General features: G+C 37.3%; 1 protein-coding gene across 17 annotated transcripts in view; it reads left to right on the top strand.

Annotated features, from left to right (window-relative positions):
• The window catches only part of LOC108718228 (myelin transcription factor 1-like protein), a 311370-nt gene that overhangs the window by 245811 nt on the left and 40743 nt on the right, over window positions 1-24816 (top strand). For all 17 annotated transcript variants that reach the window (XM_041565032.1, XM_041565041.1, XM_041565044.1 and 14 more), the window contains 5 exons: window positions 7717-7851; window positions 11344-11434; window positions 12979-13086; window positions 14065-14276; window positions 17277-17527. In XM_041565032.1, the coding sequence (XP_041420966.1) occupies window positions 7717-7851; window positions 11344-11434; window positions 12979-13086; window positions 14065-14276; window positions 17277-17527 (797 nt within the window). The remainder of the gene's footprint in view (window positions 1-7716; window positions 7852-11343; window positions 11435-12978; window positions 13087-14064; window positions 14277-17276; window positions 17528-24816) is intronic.

Genomic DNA, 24816 nt, shown 5'->3' with positions numbered 1-24816 from the left:
CTGTCCGACTTTCTCCCAACCTTTCTGCTTTCAAAAGATCTTTTAAAATTTACTTCTTTAGAGAAGCCTACCCTCACTCTGTTTAACTACCAAATGCAATATCACATACAGTACTACATCTCTCACTCACTTAATTCTGATCTTGCCCACTCCCACACCTTGTGTCTTATTCCCTTTCCCTTTAGATTGTAAGCTCTTTTGCACAGGGCCTTCCTCACATTTTGTATTGGTTGTGATGTATGTAACTCCATATGTTCTTATTAATGTGATTTAGTTGTATAAACACATTTACTTTACAGCGCTGGAAAATATGCTGGTGCTATATAAATAAATGTTAATAATAATAATAGGTTAAACAAAGGCGAACATTCCAAATTTCAACTGGGGTTCACTTCAGAGCCCTTCCATTAAAATATTTTTATGCGTAATACAAATAAACAGAAAGTGCATGGCATGCACAATGTTTCTGGAGGAGGCTCCAACCTCCTTTCCTCAGGTCCTGGGAGAAAAGATGCGATAAATGCTCTAAGGAGATAATTCCACAGCTTCACAGCTCTCATTGTAAGAACCTTTTTTACGCCTTAAAATGGAACCTCCTTTTTTTAGCTCAGTTGATTCAATAGATGCCCTTGCTGGATGGACCTGCCATTGAATAAATTTCACTGTATGGCCTCCTTATTAATTTCTGCATAAATATCATATCCTCCTTAAATAAGTCATATTTTTAACTTATTGAATCAGCCTAAAGGTTCCGCATCTTTACAGTATTAATGATCCAGGCCTTCAAAGTTGTCACAGGAGTTTCCCATTTTGAGATTTGTCTGCGACACTGATTCACATTCTCTATGTGCTCTGAGCAGCTGTTGAGAAGCTAAGCTTAGGGTTCATATCAAATCATCAAGCAGAAAATGAGGTTTACCTGTGATATCGGATGATGCTACAGGGCTGATTAATCAATTCTGATGATAAGTGTGCTGGTTTATGAGCTGACATGTACCAATAATTATTGCGGGCCAGTCTCAGCCTTATATTGTGACAATATTATTATATACAGTATATTCAGTATCTTGTCGGTCCTAAGCCCAGGTGACAGCAGCACAGAGCATGTGCAGTGAATCAGCAGAAAAAAAGATGGGGAGCTACTGGGGCATCTTTGCAGACACAGATTTTTACTGCTAAAGGGCTGCGGTTGCCTTAGGATTTGATAGAAGCCCAAAACATAATGTACAACATTTCTGCCCTAGTTCTCCTTTAAGATCCTCTTCTACAATGCAAATAATCCCAACTTGGCCAGTCTTATCCCTTATACTTGAGACTGTCCATGCCCTTTAAGCTTAGTTGCCCTTTTTTGGAATCTCTCTAATTCATTAAAATCATGTTTGAGCCCTGGAGACTAAAACTGCACAGCATATTTTAGGGCGTTTCTGAGCCTCAGACAGCTCCTTAGCGTGTGAATTTGATAAGAACTAAGGACTGTAAGTCCCACGGGGGGGAAAAGGGACTGATATGAATGATGCATAACTCTGTAAAATGTGCCATAGCTATAATAATCACTGGAAATAAATGAATAAATGTGTAGCCTTACTATCCACTATTGGTGCTTCCCTCAACCAACCTTCATGAATACAGTGCTGCCAAACGTAGGTAACTACTGTATTCATCGGTAAAGCCATAGGTCTCTGCACTCAGATACAGAGCTAAGAGACCAATGGCAAACCAAATAACAAGAAAAGCAGTTTTGGACTTTGTACATGGCTTTCCCTGAAGTAAATGACCCCTACAGTGTGCTCTGGTACTAGGGAGTTCTGTACTTTATATTTGCATATTGCCCTTTTAGGTGCTCCCAATAGCACCACACAATTCCTGAATGATACATCAGATGTAAGTTTTGGAATAAGCATATTTTGCAGTAAAAAAAAAAGAAATTTTTGGACATAATTCTGCATGTTGGACTAAAACACAGCAAAATGAGACAAATATTTGCACTCACTTTGGCCTTTTGTCTTTTGGTGGGGCTATTTATTGAAATAAGAATTGTTCTGATTTTTTCAATAAAAAAAGTCTAACCAAACTAAAATTCATGATTTGCCCTTATTTATAAATAAAAAGCTTGAAAAAAATTGGATTGGGAAAACCGATACTTTTTCGAAATTTTTTCGGATTGTCACGCGAAGATGCCTGAAAAGTCTGTATTTTTCATGAAATCAGCGGAAAAGCCCGAAATGTTAGATTATCATATAAAACCCAGCGCTGACCATATAATCTTCGTATTACAAAAAGGACTTCTACAGGACCTCGACCGGTTGAAGATGTAGTATTTTCTGATTCAGATTTGCAGCCTTTGGGGTATAATAAATCTCGGGAAAGTTTAGGGTTTTTTTCCACTAAAAATTCAGATTTCGTAGTAGCTTTTCGAATTTTTAGCATTGGACTCTAATAAATAACCCCCTTGATTAGGGATGGGCAAATTTTTTTGGCGAAACAAGGCGAAAAAATTTGCTCATCCCTACCCTTGATGTCTAAAAATGTCCCTGACCATCATGAAACTTTTGCTAAATCATAAAATAGATCGAAGGGTTGGGAATCCTTATGGATTTCCGAGTTCAATCTGTACTAAATCAGCACCCTATTCTGGATACGGAGTATCTATTAGAGGGTTCCGGCTTAAAAGAAACACATTTAATGTTGCTCTCTTTCTTTTTTTTCCACTTTTCAAGAGTGATGAGACAAGGCTCCTGACCCAGCAGGGAAGCTGATGTATAGTAATGAGCTTCTTCCCACTCAGAAATCGGAAATACTGCGCTTCTCTCTGAGATGAATACAAATTGTTCTAAAATCTTACTGGTCAATTAGTTGTTGAAAATCCTAGGAAGGGGTTTGAACACAGTATCTAAGGAACTGATCTGCTTTATGTGGAGAACTGTTTCTACGTTTTGCTTTTGCCAACAGAAAGAACACAAACAAGAGTCCCTATATCATCATTTGATTATTTTCCTTTTTGCCTAATAGATCTTTGTGTGTATTAACCAGAACAAATAGAAAAAGAAGGACCCATTTGGCTGTACCATTATATAGTCAGAGAGTCCCACCAAATATAAGTTAAAGAGCTTTGTCAAGGCGTTTGACAAAGCTCGTTGACAAAACTTGTGTACAGTGAGTGAAACGCGCATTAGTCACACATTCTTTTAGCTTAAAGGGATACTGTCATGGGATTTTTTTTTTTTTCAAAATTAATCAGTTAATAGTGCTACTCCAGCAGAATTCTGCACTGAAATCCATTTCTCAAAAGAGCAAACAGATTTTTTTATATTCAATTTTGAAATCTGACATGGGGCTAGACATTTTGACAATTTCCCAGCTGCCCCAAGTCATGTGACTTGTGCTCTGATAAACTTCAATCACTCTTTACTGCTGTACTGCAAGTTGGGGTGATATCACCCCCTCCCTTTTCCCCCCCAGCAGCCAAACAAAAGAACAATGGGAAGGTAACCAGATAACAGCTCCCTAACACAAGATAACAGCTGCCTGGTAGATCTAAGAACATCACTCAATAGTAAAAACCCATGTCTCACTGAGACACATTCAGTTACATTGAGAAGAAAAACAACAGCCTGCCAGAAAGCATTTCTCTCCTAAAGTGCAGGCACAAGTCACATGACCAGGGGCAGCTAGGAAATTGACAAAATGTCTAAATGTCAAAATTGAATATAGAAAAATCAGTTTGCTCTTTTGAGAAATGGATTTCAGTGCAGAAGTCTGCTGGAGTAGCACTATTAACTGATCTGTTTTGAAAAAAACATGTTTTCCGATGACAGGATCCTTTTAATTAGGCAGGGCGATGGAACTTGTAAAATTGGCCTCCGATTCACTTGTGAATGCTGGGAGAACTCATGGGTGGTGGGGGCTGGCTTTGGGCAGATGATATTTCTGGACACACACTCTTAATACTGTATATTATTAAAAGTTATGTTTTAAACTTATATTTGGTAGGACTCTCTTACTATATAATGGGTGGGTCAAACAAATTTTCTAGTTGTTCTGGTTAATAAGTACTTTACTTGACCCTGCACATCATATATTTGTGTCTCTCTATCCGATGGAAGGTGCTGCCAATTGTCTACCTTGGTGCAATTGATCTTTGTGTGTATACTGTATATATTTTACTCTGGATTTGGGCTAATGATACCGCCCACTCTGCATCCCTTTGAGTATAATTTGAAACTGCATGGCAAATGCTTCAATGATAGTGTTAAATTGTAATTTTAGTTTGGACTTAAAGGGGTGATTCACCTTTAAGTTAACTTTAGTATGCTATAGAATAACCAAGCAACAACAATTACAAGCAACTTTTGAATTGGTCTTCAGTATATATTTTTTTTATAGCTTTTGGAATTATTTGCCTTCTTTTCAGCTTTCAAATGGGTTGCATGGTTGCTAGGGTAATTTGGACCCTAACAACCATATTGCTGAAATTGCAAAACGGAGAGCTGCTGAATAAAAAGCTTAATAACTAAAAAAAACTGCAAATAAAAAATTAAAACCAATTGCAAATTGTCAAGGAAGTGGACTCAAAGGTGAACAACCTATATAACTGCCATTGTGGACATTGTGGGACATTTGCTCTGATTTTATCTCAAGTTAGGGGACATGTAGAGGGTGAGAGAGGGGTCCCTATGTGCCCCATCCATTCACCACTCATGAATACAGTACTGAAAAAGGCAAGTAGCATTGTACTTATGTGGGGGCACAGACATTTTTAATTTCATTCATTTATCTAGGAAGGCAGCATGAATTTATTTTGGATTGTGCCTGTTGTTCTGGAACTTTAAACACAGTGGGGATCATTTATCAACACTGGGAAGTAACCCATGGCAACCCCACTAGCACCTCCCACTCACACCAAAGCCCTTCTGCTTGCACCAAACCCCACACTCTTCTTCTTCAGGCCCATTGTGATCTCTACCACTGGGGACTGGGTGCGTGGGACATTCAAACCGCTGTCAAAATGTACTGTCCAGTCCCCGGTGGTGATGCGACCAGCAGGGGGGATGACTCCCCCAAATTTTTCCACCCTAGGACCAGGCCTTTGTTGCCTGCCCACAAATTCAGGCCTGCCAAAGCCTGGACTAAAGACTATCCCCTACCTTTGATCATAACTTGTGTAGGGGTCTGGTAAATTAGCCACCCTTAATAATATTGGCAGGCAAATCCCCAATGGGTCCTAATGGGGGCCTATTTCATTATTCTGCCTTAAAATATGGCGCTTTCCCTAGTGCATAGTAGATAGCACTGTGCTATAGTACTGTATAAAGGTCTGGGTAACCATGTGCTTGAGGGCCATTGCTTTAGCCCTTACCAAGCAGGCAGGAAGGGAATGGGCAATGGTAACTAGGTACATTAGGCCTAGTAAAGGATACTTATACTCTGTAATAGGTCACTCTAGGAGTGAGGAGGTTATTTCGTTGAGCAGCCTAAGGCTCCGTCAAGGAGAGTCAGAGGGATAAAGATCCCGGGTACTAATTGCCCAGAAGTAGGGACTAAGGGGGTTATTTACTAAGCTCCGAATACCCAAAATTCCCCGGAATCCGAAAAATTCATGATTTTTTTTATAAAATCGGACTTTTAAAAAAATCACAATTTTTTCAGAATTTATTAAACCCAGAGGGCTAAAAAGCCTGCATATAAAACCACGGCATCTCAAACCTGTCGAGGTTGCATAAAAGTCAATGGGAACAGTCCCATTGATTTTTGGTTATGTCGGGGGGTTTCGGGCAATTTCACAATGTTTTCTGAGCTTTTGGGGAAAATCCACTAAAAAATCGTGAAAATCTGAGCTTTTCCCGCAAAGGTAATTTTCATGAAAATGTAATAATAAATAAGCGTTAAAAACCCGAGCAAGTTAGATCAGAGTTTGTAGCAGCCGCAATTTAGATACATTTGGACCTTGATAAATAACTCCCTAAGTGTACAGACTTAGGGATGTAGAGATTCCCATGGGCTCCACTTAGAGAAAAGGCTGAAAGCTGGGTGTACCTTCAATTGATGCTGTGTATGTTCCCTTGACTGCAGGGACTAAGCTGATCATTGCTGCTTGTGAGTATTGTGTATAGAGCTCCTTAAAGTTCCATATTTTTACATATATATGATTTATAAAAGTTTTACAGCAACACACAAAGTACATAATTAATGGTACGAGTGAGAGGAGAAATAAACATTTGCAACATCGAGAAAAAAAAAAGAACACTTGGCAATGTACTATTGCTCATTAGACGATTGGGTGGCACATTTTTATCAGCAATTGAGCTTTTTTAAAGACCCGCTTGAAAGTTTTTGCCAGGAAATAACTGCTTTGCCAGTAATAACATTTTATTACATACACTGTGAATAGGCGCATACTTTAAAACATGAATCTGCTCTTTCTTCCTGAAGATGAGTCACTAAATACATCTCTATTAAATAAATGCTAATACAGGCACAGGAAAAAATTTCACATTATGCAAATCTTTTACATTAACGACTTTTACATTTCCCCCATAAACCTGTATATTGTATTTTTTTTATAATGAAACAAAACTTTTACAATCATTCTCCATCTTCTGAGAAATTAATTTTTTTTTTATAGTGAAACAAAACTTTTACAATCATTCTCCATCTTCTCCATCTTCTGAGTGTTGCTGAAGTTACAAATACAGATCTTCTCTCCAAAATAAAAAATGAACTCCTTGACTGTACAGAATGTTCCCTTGATGTAAAGTATATCACACTCAATTAGCTCTATGCATATCATGGTTCATTTTCCCTGCTGGCGTTGCCCTTGTCAGGAGTTGTCATTCAAAAACAGGCAGTCGGCTGTACAGTGAAGAAGTTTGAATGAGTTCACAGATCCTCTGTGTTTTTATAGAAAGGAAGGTGGCCCTAGTGTTCATATTAGAATATTAGAGAACTTGAGGGGGGAATATATGTCTCCTTCCATAGTAACTATAGAGTGGGGAGCATAGGGCTATGTTGGATTTTTTTGTATGTATGTACATTACAGCCTTATAAATTTTAAAGTTTTACTGGCTTTACAGTAATAAACTAAATTATAACCATTTTCAAGAATGTAAGAAGAACATTTCATAGAGAAATGTCATTTAATCACAAGTCTGGGTTCAACTTTCTCTGTCTTGCTAAACTTGATTTTTAAATTATAGGGGCATGTATTAATCTGATTTTTATAATGCGGTCTACCACTGGCGCCAAATGAATGTGTAACCCTATCGACACCCCTTCTGGCCTTTCTGACCATGTTACACTCCACTTATAGCACCACCTAGTGGGATCCCTGAATGCACCTACGGGTGGCCCCACTAAGAACCATAATAATGCACAATTGGCACAATAGTTACAGGCTGGTGTTGTCCTGTGTATTTTTATATCTATCTCTTTTTCTGTAAGGCCTTTTATTATTATTATTATTATTATTATTATTATTATTATTAATAATAATAATAATAATAATAATATTAAAAGTATAATACAATTATTATACAATATTATGATATAATAGTATTATATTATTACATATTAAATAATATTATTATATAATAGTATTATTATAATATGTTTATTATTATTGTTCTTGTAATTATTATTATTATTTTAAAAGAGTAGTGAATACAGTTATTGTCATGATACAGTGTATGTAAAGACAAATAATATACCTTGGTATTCCAGATCTTTCTAGAACAGAGAAGAAAGAGAGCAAGTGCCCCACCCCTGGATGTGATGGGACTGGACACGTGACTGGTTTATATCCACATCATCGGAGTTTATCAGGGTGCCCGCACAAAGACCGGGTACCTCCAGAAAGTAAGTCTCATGTTTTTTGAAAAAAGCTGACAAAAGGAGGAATTTAAAATATGAATAAATGGCCATCAGTAAAGTTGGTTTCCATGCTGTGAAAACTCTTGAACAACTAGTTAAACAAAAGAACAAAAATAAAAATGATAGTGGGTGAGAGATGTATAGATGAAAACACAAGATAAAGGTAGACAATTAAAAGAATAACAGAGCAATGGCCCCTGATTTTGGTTGATAGTTTAGCTTTGAAATTTGATATGTCTAAAACACGTAAGTGTTGTAATTACCAGCACAATTACATATGACTGATGTGATTCCTCCCCCTCGTGAGAATAGGGATGACTGTTGTCCATACGCACATCACTTTCAAGTGACTTTCAGGGAAGATTTCTTTTCTCAGCTATGGGAAGTGATCAGTGGGCTGTACTTGTAGCAGTCATTAAATAGCCTTGTGCGTCATAGCTCGTAAAATATATGAAAAATGAGTGAAAAGAAATAATAATGGCTTTGATGTTATTGTGGTAACTTTAACAAACTTCAGAAAAAAGAAGGCAGTGTCCTCCCTTTAAATTCCCTTTCTGGTGCACATCTTGATACAAAACAGATTGTTTCCTTTGATCTAATGATTAAAGGGATTGTTCACCTTTAAATTAACTTTTAGTATGATATAGAGAGTGATGCTGAGACAATTTGCAATTGGTTTCCATTTTTTATTATTTGCGGTTTTGAGTTATTTAGCTTTTTATTCAGCAGCTCTCCGGTTTGCAATTTCAGTCATCTGGTTGCTAGGGTCAAATTATCCTAGCAACCACACATAGATTTGGATAAGAGATTTGAATATGAATAGGAGAGGCCTAAATATAAAGGTGATTAATAAAAAAACACTCGGACGGAGTAATAAAAATAGTAATAACAATACATTTGTAGCCTCACAGAGCATTTGCTTTTTAGATGGGGTCAATGACCCCCATTTGAAAGCTGGAAAGAGTCAGAAGAAAAGGCCTACAGTTCAAAAACTATATAAAAAAAAAATGAAGGCCAATGGAAAAGTTGCTTATAATTAGCCATTCTATAACATACTACATGTTAATGTAAGGGTGAGCCACCCCTTTAAAGGAAAGGGCTTGTGGACCAAGATCTAAAGCGGTGAGTTATGTGTCAGTATATGGCTCCAAATATATTGCATATGGAGATCACATGCTTTCTAATGATACCAAACAGAGCCAACCTATACTCGTCTGTTAGAAGGGAAGGTTATTGAAGGACTGACATCAGACACCCTTCATGTTGGTTGTCATTCTGCTCGCCCACAGCACAGCTTGTCTGTATTTGTCAAATAATATTTGATACTGGCAATACTAAAACCATATTCCAGAAATTGACCTGGAAACCCTAACAATTTAAAGGGGGTCATGAATGATATGTCCTTGTACACTCTTACCTCAAGCACTGGTAATGATAGGGAATATACAAAATTAGCAATAAATGGAGGGCACACAAGATATATGCAAGTCTAATAGAGATTTAACCGAGGTGCAGAAACCAAAAGTCACCCCCACATAAGGTAACACTATACAGTAACAATGTGTCTATAGGTTCGCACACTCAGAGAATACAAATAACACGAGTGGTATATGTAAAGAAATGCTTTTACTCTTTATAAAAAGTTTTTGGAACAATTCAGTGTTTAGTTAACAGGTGTAATATAAATACATCATACGACAATACATTTAGAACATACCACTCAATAATTAAATAAAGCAGGAAGATATACATCAACATGGAGCAGATACACCTACCAAAGGAATGAGAATGGCCCCAACGTTTCGGCACCAAGCCTTTTCCTTTGTCAATCCCCTTGACAAAGGCTTGGTGCCGAAACTTTGGGGCCATTCTCATTCCTTTGGTAGGTGTATTCTCTGAGTGTGCGAACCTATAGACAAATTGTTAATGATAGGGAATATCCCAGTATGGAAAAAAAAAACAATCAGATCACCCGATATTAAGTACAAACTAAGTTTCCAAAATATTGGATTGTATGCCCATTTCCACGTTGCTCTAGGGGACCCAAAGGAAATTCATACCTAGGTACACACAACGGTTTTTGGTTTTTTTTTTCATTTTAATTGTAATTTTTTGTTGTTTTAAAACAGGGGTGCCCAAAAGGTAGATTGGGACCTTTAGCTGGTGATCAGTAGATCTCAAGACACTGTCAACAAACAGCTTGTCTAAATCACCCTCCTATTTCATGATATCATACAGATATTTATAGTTGTTTGTTAAATATAGCAATAAAAATGATCTCTTCAATCAATATAATGTTTAAGTAATATTTCCAAAGAACAGAACGCCAACACTACTTTTATGGATTTAGATCATAATGGGCAACATCACTAAAAGTAGACCTCGCATCATTAAAGTATGGGCACTCCTCCTGTAAAAGAACCCATAGCCTGTGTGATAGTGTAGCTTAGTTCGCTGTGTACTTCAAGAAAAAGATGCCCATTTAAATGCTAGCTAACCAGAAAATTGCTAACAGAAAGAGAGTGTGCTCAAAGGAGAACTAAACCCCCTCCTAAAGAGAAAGTCCCATCCACTAGAGCCCATTGGCCCTGCTCCCTGCTTCATCCCTGCATAAGCCACTACTCAAAAAAGTGTTGCTGAATGTTGCATGCAGAGTAGCACAGTGGAGCTCACAGATGCCTCCACTGGTATCTTCAGATACATTGGTAAAGGACCTCCGACACTAAGGTTTTTCGCGTATATGCAGTTGGAGCCGGTTTGATGTTTGTGCCTATTACGCATGCACCAGGAAGCATCCAGTCTGACCAACTAGTAGTCAAGGAAGTTGTCAGGAAAGAGGCTGTTTTGATGTTCTTCTGCTTAGGAAATAAATTAAAAACCTTTCTGAAACCTTTCCAAACTAGAAGAACGTCAGAGCAGCCTCTTTCTTTCTCCTGACAACTTCCTTAACTACTTGGTGGTGAGAATGGTCAGAAAATGACCAGCAGATGGATACAGATAGGGTCTGTAGGTTTGTTCTTAAGTTGAATTTGTATGTAAGTTGAAACATATACATTTACTTATCAAATGTAACAAGACAGATGTTTGAATTTATTTTTTAACTTTCTGTGCTCTGCAGTAGACAACACACGCCAGAGGGGATTGTGGCTAAATGCTAATAAATGCCAAGCAAACCACAGTGCATTACTGTTATAGCCTCTTTATTAGTATTAGTTGTATGTAAGTTGGTTGTATGTAATTCGAGGACCCTGTATCCAACATTGATTGAAGGTCTGATAATACTCATGGTATGTATTGTCTAACCGAGCCCTGCTTCCAAACCAAGCACACCTGCAAGTACAATATTGCATCAAATATTATTTTGAGGTTCTGATAATTCGACTTCCAAGGTTAACTAATTATTAATTAATAATAATGAATTAATTCTCTTCAAACATTCATTCTTTCCTTTTTACTTGTTTTTTTTTTTCTGTCAAGTTCTTGCCATGCATGAAAATGTGCTTAAGTGCCCTACACCAGGCTGCACCGGGAGAGGCCATGTGAACAGTAACAGGAACTCTCACAGAAGGTAAGCGCAACTCTCTGAAACTGCTACAGAAGGAGATTTCTACAAAGCAGCACATTTTCCCCCCACTCCCCCCTGAATTGAAAGGATGACAGCTGGTGCTTACTATGCTTTCTTACAGTACAGAAAAAGTTTCACTACTTTGTCACATAACAAGATCAAAAATATGCCGTATAGTGAGTTTTTGGCACAAGCTACTGTACTACTCCCGAAAAAGTGTTCTTGAATTTGTCCTTTCAAATAAGCGCTTTTTTGTTTCCTTTCTTCCCAAAAAGAGTCATATCCTAAATATTTATTTTTAAATTAAAAAGAATTTTTTTTAAATGCAATTCGTGATTATTTAGGTTATGTTTTTGCTAAAGGATTTATTATTTTTATTTACGTTTTCTATTTTTTTTTGATTATATAAAATGCATATTTTCATATTTTTTAATTAAATTGTCTAAGAACAGATCACAAAGGATAAGGCATGGGGATATATATATATATATATATATATATATATATATATATATATATATATATATATATATATATATATATATATCTATATAGATAGATAGATGATAGATAGATAGATATTATCTAATAAATATAAAATAACCATTACTCAACCAGTCTTCAGTAAATTAATACAGTAGTTATATTTATATTTACATATACAATGATTACTGTTAAAGAAGAACTGTTAAAGTCTACTGACAAGCCCATGCAGAGTAGTGCCGTTGGGTTGTCAAGCGCCATCTTGAACTGCTTCAGTTCTTATTATTTTGCAATCACAGATAGATGCTTAATTGAAGCCAGGTACACCTGCTCATACTTTTGTGGTGAGCTCATAGTAACATAGTAAGTCAGGTTGAAAAAAGACACACGTCCATAAAGTTCAACCTTTTAACTCTATATATAACTTGCCTAACTGCTAGTTGATCCAGAAGAAGGCAAAAACCCATTTGAAGCCTCTCCAATTTGCCTCAGAGGGGGAAAAAATTCCTTCCTGACTCCAAGATGGCAATTGGACCGGTCCCTGGATCAACTTGTACTATGAGCTATTCCATAACCCTGTATTCCCTCACTTGCTAAAAAGCCATCCAACCCCTTCTTACAACTATCTAATGTATCAGCCTGTATGACTGTTTCAGGGAGAGTATTCCACTTGTAGAGAAGAGGACCTAAAGCAGCACATGGCTGCAAAACTTTGCATTTTGTAGTCAGGTACAGTTATATGTGCAGTTGTAAGACTTCCCAGTGGTGCAACTTGGGAAGAAAGTGGGAAGCATTTGGAGGAGTCCTGTTGGCCAGTAGTAAATGAATTCTTCTTGTATCCTGGATTTTCATTGTAATCACAGAGGCAAAGTTTGGTCCAAGGATAACAACACAAACTAGCCAGGTATTAGCAGGTATCTTCTCCACTGGGATAATGAATGGAAACATTTGGTTACAAGACCAAACTTTCCCTTTGTTGTTGCGTTGCCCCCTGTAATGTAACTTAAATGAATGTATGTGATAGATATAAAGAGCGTCAACATATTTTTCAACTTTCATTGCAGTCTTTCAGGTTGTCCAATTGCTGCAGCAGAAAAACTAGCAAAAGCTCAAGAGAAACATCAGGGCTGTGATGCTTCCAAATCCAACCAAGCATCGGATCGTGTTTTAAGGTGCTCTTGGCATCTCATGAAATGTTAATGCATGCTAGGGCCTAAAAGAAAATTGTAGCTGCTATATTTCTAAATAGGTTTCTGTGTGTGTGGTTTGTATAAAGGTATAGTAGCTATTATTTTCCCCAAACTATATTTCTTTGCATTATAGTTCTCATTTCTTCCATGTCCAAATTACAACACGTTTTTAATCAAATGACAGTATACCTTTCAATACAAAGATTTTCATAAAATTGTATTTTATGATAATGAATTCTCCAATGTATTGCAGGCTTTACTAACCTTTGTCTCAGTGGGCCCCACCAGTGACATAACTATAGAGGGAGCAGTGGGGCCTGGGGAACAGGGGGGCAAAGACTGTGGGGTCTGCTTCCTCTAAAACAAATAAAAAAAACCTTCTCCCCAGTCATTCTCTTACCGGCAGTGATGGAAGGGGGATGCAAGTCGGGTGGGAGTAGGTGGAGTTGGGATGGGAGTGGGTGGGGCAGAGGTGGGGTGTGCACAGGGCAGGACAGGAAGTGGGTGGCGGTATTGGGATCGGAGTGCGCTGGGCCCCTCTGAAGATTTTTTTGCAGGGGAGACCAGCGCACTCTAGTTACACCACTGGAACACCAAGGGGAGCATATACCAAAACTATAACATATTTGAGTTTTTGCCACAATTTGAAAAAAACAGGCCTTATATTATAAACTTGAAATTTTTATTTATCAATTTAAAAGAAATTTAAAAATTCAAATGAAAAAATTTGATCGGTAAAGCCTGCCAAGTTTCTATAGAAATAATTTGATTAATTAAAAAAAAAACTTTAAAAATGTATGTAACAATGTGATTTTAACACAAATGCTTTTATCTATTAAATTTCCCAACACAGCGGAATTCATAAGGCTGTTGTAAACGGTTACACAAAAAATTATTTAGAAGAAATTTAAAGGGTATAAAAATGTACAAATTCTTTTTTTTTTTTTACTTCATTTCCAGGCCTATGTGCTTTGTAAAGCAATTAGAAATTCCCCAATATGGCTACCGGAATAACGTTTCAACTACCACACCTCGCTCTAACTTGGCAAAGGAGTTGGAGAAATATTCTAAAACCACGTTTGATTACAATAACTATGAAAACCATGCATATGGAAAAAGGGCTATTGCTCCAAAAGTGCAGTCCAGGGATATATCCCCAAAAGGATATGATGGTAAGATACCCTCTCAGTAATATTAAGGTTTAGTGCGTTTAGTTCAGTTCTTCTTATTGTCTATACTCTCCAATACTCTGGAAATGAATAGGATAGAAATTCCTGTTGTCAGATGGAACAAAAGAAATGCAGTGTAAGATATACCAGTGCTGATCCAGATGTTCCTGCCAGGGAAATCTAAGAGTTCTGGTGGAATAACAACTGGTGGCCCACAGGTTTCATATCCCCAAGGTAAAGTATAGAAAAAGAACCTGCAGTTTGGGGAGGGAAAAAATCTATATAATCGTATAAAAGCACATTGCTTCAATGCAGTATGAATTCATTGAATGGAATACAGCCAGTCCAAAGGGCTTTGGCATCCAAGGGGGTTCTCGCTCCCATGGTGCTACAACTTGGCAGAGTTAGTGGGCAGGCTTTCCCAGGCAATATGTTGGCACCTAAATCTTACTTTCCATGTTAAAGGGCATGTAAAGGCAAAAAAATAAAATCCCATTTTACTTTCTTTAATGAAAAAGAAACCTATCTCCAATATACTTTAATTAAAAAATGTGTACCATTTTTATAAGAAACCTGAATGTATGCAGTGAAATTCTCCCTTCATTTACTGCTGTGAATAGGAATTGTCAGATGGTCCCTAACTGCTGAGCAGTGAAACAATCATACTTATGAACAGCAGGGGGAGCCCCCGCCCCAGCCATGCAGAACTCCCCAGCCATGCAGAACTCAAGCAGCTTTGTTTATGACGATCCCTAAGCAACCCAGACCACACTGAGCATGTGCACAGTCTTAGTCTTGCAAAGATGTTTAACAAAGTTACAAGATGGTGACCCCCTGTAGCCAACTTTGAAAGCATAAATTATTTGTTTGATTAGGCTTGTGGTGCAGTAAGTTCATGTTTATATTTAGTATACAAAATACAGCATTACTAGACTTATTCTATTTTAGACTTTACATGCCCTTTAAAGATATACTGACAACTTCCTATAGAAAACAAGTCCGTATCAGCCTAACAGCGTCAGACTGGTGGGTTGGAGGCCCATCGGGACTTCCAAAACAGAGGCTCCCAATCCCCTCTGGGCACCCCTGCCTTTTTCGCAACACCCCTTCAAATCCCGATCCCCCTCCAGGCGAGATCAGGGGGTGATGGGTCAGACGGTATGGGTCGGTAGGGCTCACGAGGGTCAGGGGTCAACGAGGGTCAGGGGTCAGGGCCCACCCAGTCCAACCCTGCAGCCCAATTAAACCAATGAAAACTATCAATCTGAAACAGTATTTAAAGGGTACATGTCACCTAAAAAAATATTCCAAATCCTATTTTATCAAGTTAGTCAAGCAAAATAAAGTTTAATTCCCTATATAGATTATTTAAATCTTGTTTCCTTCAGTCTGGGAATTCACAATTATAGCAAGCAGGCACTTTTGTGGACACTGTCATGGAAAGCCTTGAATCATCTCAACATTTTGTTTGTGCACCAGAATGGGGGAACTAATGTCCATTCCCATGCACTGTTACACAATTAAATGGTGAAGAGAGACAGGGAACGTGGGGAGTGCGGTGACAACTAGTAAGTGCTGAATGGAATGTGAACATAATTGCCTGCCCTGCCTCTATGCCTAAGGCATAGAGGAGGGACTGGCAATATTTGATTGAAAGTTGAGATTTTTAAATGCGTTTACAACCGCTGTCAAAACTTTAATAAAAAAAGAATTTGGATTTCAATTTTTAATTTTTAATTTGGGTGACAGGTCCCCTTTAATGAGCACAAGATTACTCAGTACTTATGTATAACACCTACAAGTATTATTCTCAACAATAGACTGGTAAAGGGGCAGCTAGCTTAAACATTGTCACTATTACTTTAAGAAAGAGTGGTCACTGTTAGATGTTTTTAAACACTTGTTTCGTGCTATAACCATCTACTCTATCTACCATCTACCATATATCCAGCACTGTAAACTGAAGTGCATATTTCATCTAATATCACCCTTAGATGTTACTGGGATTCAATCTGTGCATGTGCAAAAAACTCAGTGATTTACTGGCATAGAAAAGTAGTTAAGGGATCCTTATTATTACTGAAATATTTATAAAGTGATAAAGTATTCTGCAGCACTGTGCAATGGGGATCGGATGTACTTGGACTTGTTACAACATAAATAAATCATATTGTTAACGAGGGATTTTGGGCTTTGCCTACAAGCCCTTGCAACAGAGTTGGCAGGAGTAGGATACATAAGTTCAGGAGAATGAAGACATTTCGACTGCAGAGGTTGCAGAGTCTCAATAGTTGCCTTGTGACCACAGTGACTCCAAGTGGCACGGCACCATCTGTAGAGTAGAATATGTGCAGATGGAGGTATTGGATAAACCTCAGCCCACATTCTGATGTACAGAGATTGATAGTCAAGACTTCAGAGACTTCTCTCCTTTACGGAAATAAAGAAACAAAAACAAACTAGCCATGCCATGTTTATGTATGAAAAATGATACTAGTGATATTGCAAAAAGTAGTCTACAAAAACAGGAGCACATTACATTGGGTTTTTTTGATCCAAAATGCCAGCAAACACAAAGGTTCTGAAATGTATTGCTGCTGACTAAATGAATTGCATTGTTGAGAAAGTGCTAGCATCTAGGGAATGAGGTTTCTGTCTGAAAACTGTTATCCCTCCCCCCTTTGTAAGAGGTGACTGACCTCATCATCGGGTGGGTGTTCGGTTTTCATTCAGCCACTTATTTTGACCTTTCTCAGGGAAAAAAATCTTTGCCTGTTTGTCACTGGGGAATTTCATAATATGTGATCAAAATATTGGGCTACACAAGTATATTGTGAGTCCTATGAGCGCAATTTTTTTTGTTTTTTAGTTCTTGTAAATTCAGGTTCACTGGCACCCAGTACTAGCACTGTTACACCACTTTGTTGGTCTTCCAATGGCAAGAAGTTACTGAAGAAGGTCTCACAGAATATAATCTCAACTAATTCAAAGTTTCCCTTCCAGCGAAACGTTATTGCAAGAATTCCAGCCCAACGAGCAGCACAACAAGCAGCTATGCCCCCAGCAGCAGCAGTAGCAATATGAGCTGCGGTGGAGGAAGCAGCGCCAGCAGCACGTGTAGCAAGAGCAGCTTCGATTATACACATGACATGGAAGCGGCCCACATGGCTGCCACAGCCATTCTCAACCTGTCTACGCGTTGCAGACAGATGCCTCAGAACCTCACCACTAAACCTCAAGATCTCTGCTCCAGGGTAAACAGAACCAATCTTTTCCTTTCACAACATGCTTATACATTTTGCAACACCCCCCCGCAAAAAAGAAATTTAAGCAACATCCTACAATTACATTTTATAAATACTTAATTTGTACTACAGGTATGTGATTTATCTGAAATATTTGGGGCATGGGGTTTTCTCAGTAAAAAGTTGTAGTTTGGATCACCATACATTAAGGTTGCCAAAAAAATTAAAAAACTAAAAAACGTGGGGTTGTTTTGTCTCCAGCATTGGTTTTGCTTACTATCAAGTACTGTACAAGAGAAATAAGAATTCAAAGAAATAAGAATTATTTGCTCAAAAAGCATTCCCATATTTCAGAATACTACCCTTCATAACATGGCGGTAATGAAGTAACACTTACTGTATGAGTACTGATGAGTTTCGCTGTGATAATGACACCCATAGACTCCAATGGAGGAAAAAATTGTCACATGGCAAAAAAAATTTGGCGTATGTCAAAATAATTTTGACGCTAATAGACTTCAATGCATGTCGGCAAATTTTCACTGTTTCAAAAACTTTTGGTGAAGCCAAATGGGTCAGATTTGCCCATCAAATGAGGTTTAGAAAGCCATAGCAACACACCAGCTGATGGAATTTCCTGATCATGTATTTAAAAGCAATCTACTGTTGGGTTACTATACTTTGTACAAACTTGTTGAATTTTATTAGATTGCACCCAGAATTGCCCAATATTCATATGTAGCTCCATGGTGGTTGGACTGGGCTGGTGGGACACCAGGAAAAAACCCGGTGGGCCCCTGGTTATTGTGGGCCCTGCTGGCCCAGATATGCGGTTCGGAGTTTTCTTAGTGCCAAAAACGCAGACATGCGGCACGCCACCGCAGCAGAGGAGGCCCTGTGCCCCCCAGTCTGACCCTGGGTTTGAACCTCCTCTAACCCCACAGAATAATTCCATTTTCCAGATCTAATACAAGAAGTAATAAATACTGTTTTCAATTGGTGGATGAGGCATATCTTGTTCCAACCTGTGTTTATAGTTTAAATTGATCTGAAATGTGGGGCAAATATCCCAGCAGATTTGCTATTTTTATCCTACATATTCCTAGCTCTTATCTGTATTCTGAACGAAGTCTCTTTCAAATGATTGTGTTTATAACAGCACATCTGACCTTACTGCAACTTGGCTAGGGCTTCTCTATTAATCTACAAGGAACTTAATTTATATCACTTAACGCTCTCCAAAGGCATCTTAACCTCTCTCTGACTTTCTATCCTGCCTGACTTGGTATCTTCCAAACCAGTTAAATTGGCAGTCACATCCCTTTCCTTATATTTGTCAATAACCAAGACCTTTTGATCTTTTACCCAGTGTCTTAAAGTTGGAGCTATGATATTGTTCTCTTTTAAACTTTAGTATGAGGTTGTTTTTAATTTAAATATCTTGCTCATTTTAAACTACGTTAGAAATTGTTTGACCAGATGTTTATGTTATGGACATTTTTAACACAAATATAAACCTAATCTGTCTGCAAAACCACAACTGTGATGATGTAACCTTTGGGAAAATATTATTAGAATTTCCAACAATTGTACTGTATACATTTAAATCCCTCAATCACAATAAGGGAAAGCTACTTGAGTTTTCTTTATTTCTCTACGATCATTTGACATGATGCTAATTTTCTTTTTTATTAGTTTACAGTGAGCATGAGGCTTTATTTATAAACACTTGGCATATTTGAATCTTGGCAGTAACCCACAGCAACCAATCAGTGATTAGGTTTTTTTTTTTTAGTCAACTGCAAGTAAAACAGTTGACTAAAACAGTGTTTATATGAGACTCCCCATTAGTGATGAGCAAATTTTTTTGTCAGGCATGGATTCGCTGCAAAATTTTATAACATTTTACCATCTGCTGAAAAATCCGCCGGAAAAAAATTCGCAGAGACAAAAAAGTCACAGTAAGAAAAAAGAACCATTGACTTTAATGCATTTAAACCAAAAAAGTTACTGAAACAAAAAAGTCACCAAGACAAAGGTTGCTGAGACAAAAAAAGTTGCCACAAGAAAAAAACGCCCATTGTTTTTAATGTATTTGGAGTGAGTAAAAAAATTAACGCACGTAAAAAAAATTCTGACACCCATTGACTTCAATACATTGCGCAAATTTTTTCTAAGTTTCGCAAATTTTTTGTCTAAGGGACAGATTTGCTCATCACTACTCCCCATGTGTTAGAAGGCCCTTCATCGCAATATCAGTTTCTTTCTCATTTGTTTGTGAAGACTTTACAAAAAAAAAACAAGATTGCATTTAATATTAAGGGGCAGATTTATTAAAGAGATACTGACACCAGAAGTAAAACCTTTTTTGCATCTCTCAGAATATTGGCTTTGCATGCTACTTATAATTTTGCTATAAAGTATTGGCCTGATGCTTTTCTATTACCTGTCTGACTCCCTGTATTGATCTATGAGGGGGCTGCCATATTTGTGCAGCAGGAGACCATTAGCATTCGAAATGTTAACTGACAGGCTGAGATGGGACAGTCAGGTTGACAAAACAGTCAGGTTTATGAACTTTAACTGACAATTACTTACAAAAAGAGACCTTTCAGCAAAAAATTATCAACATGATGACCTATTGGTAACTAAAAAAAAGTAGTTTTTTAGGGGCAGAGTTATCAAGGGTTGAAGTGAATTTGAGGGAATTTTCAAAGTAAAAAAATTCAAATTCAAAGTATTTTTTGGATACTTCAACTTTGAATGTACTTTGATTTGAAGTAAAAAGCGTTTGAAAATTCGACCATTCGTTAATCAAAGTACTGTCTCTTTAAAAAAACTTCGACTTCAATACTTCGCCTAATTAAACCTGCCAAAGTGCTATGTTAGCCTATGGGGACCTTCTAGAGCAGTTTTCTAAGTCTTTTGAGGTTGAAGGAAAATCCTTTGATCGATCGCTAAAATCATTCGAATCGTTCGATTTTCGTGCGATTGCCAAATTCGGTAAAAAATCCTTAGACTTCAATATTCTAAGTCAAAGTATTTTAATTCGATGGTCGAATTACGAAGTATTTTTTATCTCGAAATTCGACCCTTGATAAATCTGCCCCTTAGTGTCAGTATCACTTTAAGGGTCGAATTTTATGGTCAAAACTGTCAAATTCAACTAGGGAATTAGATTCGAGTTTTCGAGTCTGTAAAATTCATCCTAATTTTAGATATTTGATTTCTTTAATAAATAACCCCCCAATAGAATTTCAAAGGAAAGAGTTAAAAAAAAACATGAATTCGAAATTCGAACTTTGATAAATCTGCCTCTAAATACACACCCCCACCTCCTCAAAAAAAACTTTAAATCTAACACAGCTTTACTGGCACTTAAAGGCCTCTTTTGTGTTATAATGCTCCTGTTTCCGGGTAGTCCGAAACCCATCTTAAGAGGACAATAAAGAAATAACAATATAGTGCATTAACTTGTTACACCCATAAGAAGATCAACATTCCAGCTTCTTGATTCATTGGGTATCATGTCTGGTGTCACTTTTGCTTATATTTCATTGTGTAATTTGAAGCATAATTGATTTTATTTTGTTTAGATTGGCTAGAAAAAAATGTTAGCTCTTAAATAATCTTGGATTTAGGAAGGTGAGAAAAGATTTTGATGGCAGCAATATTGAGAGAAAAGAAATATTCTCGATGGCATATAGTATATCTTGGTATCCCACACTTGTTATTGGATTGTGACACTGAATACAAGAAGGAACCATTGTCTCTAGACTGGGGAAATTACATTTCTCTGTTGGAGGGCTCAGATCATTAAACATACTACCCTTCATCCTAATGTCAAGGTTATTGTTATCTAATCATCTTATTAATATGCACTTCTTTAGCTAGATTGTGCTCCATACTATTCAGTTACAGAAAGTCTATATACATCTCAAATAGCAATATTATCAAGACTAAGATCCCAATTCAAACATGCTTTAGCCTTCAAGGTCCCACATGGTTCTTTCTTTGGATATTTTGCCTTCCTGTTGAGTGTTTTTTCCCCTAACCAAAATAAAAAGCTTGGCTTTTTAGGTGCCAAGCTTTTTTTTTTTTTTTTTTTTGGAAAAGCGTGGGGAAAAATACCTGCTTAACAGAAAGCCAAGGAAGCCAAGGTATTTGAAGGAAGAAACCACACAAGAGTTGATGTACTGCCCTTAAACCCCCACCAAATAATTTGGAAGTATTAGTGCTCATAATCCTACATATTTGTATCAATAACACCTCTTTCTTATTCTCCAAGAGAAGTACCAGTACCTGCACTATTGATAAGCTCATGTAGCTCAGTCTCCTTCGTGTGTCTCCATTATGACACTCACATCTAACATTACAGCAGTTGTGAAGGGAAATTCAACTATTGAGTTATTTATTGCCATAACTACCTTCATTGGCCTTTATCAGCAATTCTGTGAGGTCATGTGCTAACTAAATAGTAAACTTGGCCATGCTCCTCAAGTGATCCATCATCCAGCCTTGCAGATAAAATTGCATGCAATCGAATATATCATTCTGGAAGGCCAGCTCAAGTCAATGTTATCTAGCTAATGGGATACCCTACAAGGGAACAATCTAAACTATCAAAAAAACTTGAGTTCAGCAGCAAAATAAACATCTAGTTTAGAACCTCACAATTATGTCTTTATCGTTCAAATAATGAGGAAATACGCTACATATATTTCCCCTCTAAATCTTAACAACACTGTTAGCCAGTGGATAAACATGATACTTTAATACAGGATTCCCATGGCATAGGTATAAATTACTAGAATACAGTATCTTACAGTACTATGATTATTCTGTTCAGAAGACAAATAGAAAATACAGTAAATATCTCATATTTAAAATGATAATTTTTAAGACTGTCCTTGTCTTTAGTCTTTTCGCTTCTATCCTTCCCGGTTTCTCAGTTGAATCAATACGAACTTAAGTAATTCTAACTCATCAACCCTTTGTACCGATTGATCCACCGGAGATCCCGAGTGGATATTCTGAAAACAAACTCTGATTTGAGAAGCTGCTGATTTAGAAGGATATTTGCAGACCTTCTCTTTCTTATTGTGTTTTCACTTTTACACAATTAGTGCACACCAATGTAGCTGAGGGATTTTAGGGAATCCAACAGAATGAGACAAAATAATTAATGCTTTCAGACAGAAATACCTCCAAAATACAGACCATATATTATAACAATTACTGTGCATGCATAGGGTTCGTTACCTGGAAACCCGCTATCCAGAAAGCTCTGAATTACAGAAAGGTTGTCTCCCATGGACTCCATTTTATCCAAATAATCCAAATTTTAAAAAATGATTTCCTTTTTCTCTGTAATAATAAAACAGTGCTTTGTACTTGATCCAATCTAAGATATAATGAATTTATATCTTATATATATTTATATATATTATGAATTGGAAGCAAAACCAGCCTATTGGGTTTCTTTAGGGGTTATTTATCTCAGTATTTCTAAGATAAAAATCCGAGCAACTCCCAACTCCCGAATGGACCTTATTTATCATTCAAAAAAAAAATAGGTTTGGGCAAGCTTCGGACCTTTGCCCGAAAAGTCAGAAGTTTCCGTAAAAGCCACAAACAGTTTTCTGACTTTTTGGCCCAAAATCCCCGAAACCATTGAATATCAGTGGATCAGTGAATATCAGAGCAGACGCTGGGACCTTCTCATTGACTAATACAGGACCCGAGAGCTTTGAGATGCCGGGTTTTCTGATTCCGAGTTTTCATATCATTGGAATTTAATAAATTTCGGAAAAATTCAGATTTTTTCTTTAAGGTCCGAAAAAGCATTTTTTGGATTTTTGGGTATTCGGAGCTTAATTAATAACCCCCTTAATGTTAACATTATTCTCTAGTAGACTTAATTTATGAAGATCCAGATTACAGAAAGATCTGTTATCTGGAAATCCCCAGGTCCCGAGCATTCTGGATAACAGGTCTCATACCTGTATTAGTAAAGATAGCAGGGGCGATAGTCAAAAATGTTTACAGAAAATATGTATAGTTTTCCAAGTCAATATTAGGAAATTTTCATTTCAAGCCATTTCTGCTTTTATTTTAATAATGCCGCCAATCTAGATTTTATAATGTCTTTCTTTCAAAATATCTTGAGGCTTTTATAGGTAGTTCCATTTATTATCTTGGTTATCAATTTTTTTATTTATTTTTTACTGATTGTAATGTATGCATTATTCTTACATTGCTTCAAGTCCCTTCATTTGGAAATGTGTAACCTACAGCATTGCTTTAAAAAAATGAATTATAACCCTTGATTCTTTTATGAACTGGGATATATCATACTTGCCCTGCCGATTCCTTACACATTCTTTTGATACAATATGGTGTAGCCTCACCTATAAATTCACTTCAAGCATTGCATGATGAACTGCAAGAAAGATGCTTACATATACAATTCGAACTTCAGGATATCACAGGCTACCAGATATAAAATCATATGTGACTCACCCCTACCGGCTCCATCCATCACGTTGACGTATTAGTGACATACCATCACTTTTTTAGTTGTTTTACCTTCAATTCTAAGCTGTTAACTGACCTTTTCACTCTTAAGTTCATAGCCATAGTATTTGTTGTCAAGGGTATCCATCCGTAGGTTACCAGTTGAGAGCAGTGTCTGAAATAAAAACAGTATTTAGAAGAATCAACCATTGATGTAGAAGGGAAATAATGATTTATTATGTTACTGTTTTGTATCCTACTGTTCCTGCATATGAATACCACCCTAGATAGCAGTCCTGATGGCACTGAGTGGATGTTTGTGTAGATATTTTGTAATAATTACATGCATGGCCACCATCAGCAGGTTAGAGGAGGTACTTTCATATGCCCTAAGTGACAAATGCATTAGGGGCAAGTTGTGATAGGGTTGAGTTATGAGTGGGTGGGGTTCAGGTGGTTATGGGTGGGGTTTGGGTAGCTGTGGGCATGGTTTTTTCATAATGGGCTTGAGCTGAGGGGTCCTGAGCGGAGCAGGGATGTGGTCATGCATGTGCAGGCCATTTTTTCCATTGAGTCCCATGGTTACTGATGGTGGACCTAGTTATATATGTCGTTAGTAGTAGTGATGGGCGAATAAATTCGGCAGGCTCGAATTCATGTTGATTTTCCGTGTTTCAGCTCCAGCGAATAAATTACCAAAACTGCAGTGAAAATTCGTTGGCGAAAAAAATTAGTCGTTCGCATAAAAATTGTCTTGCGTAAAAATTATTTGGACACCCATT

This window comes from Xenopus laevis, chromosome 5S (genome assembly GCF_017654675.1).
Source record: "Xenopus laevis strain J_2021 chromosome 5S, Xenopus_laevis_v10.1, whole genome shotgun sequence".
Lineage (NCBI taxonomy): Eukaryota > Metazoa > Chordata > Amphibia > Anura > Pipidae > Xenopus > Xenopus laevis.
This window is presented reverse-complemented; position numbering and strand designations above follow the sequence as displayed.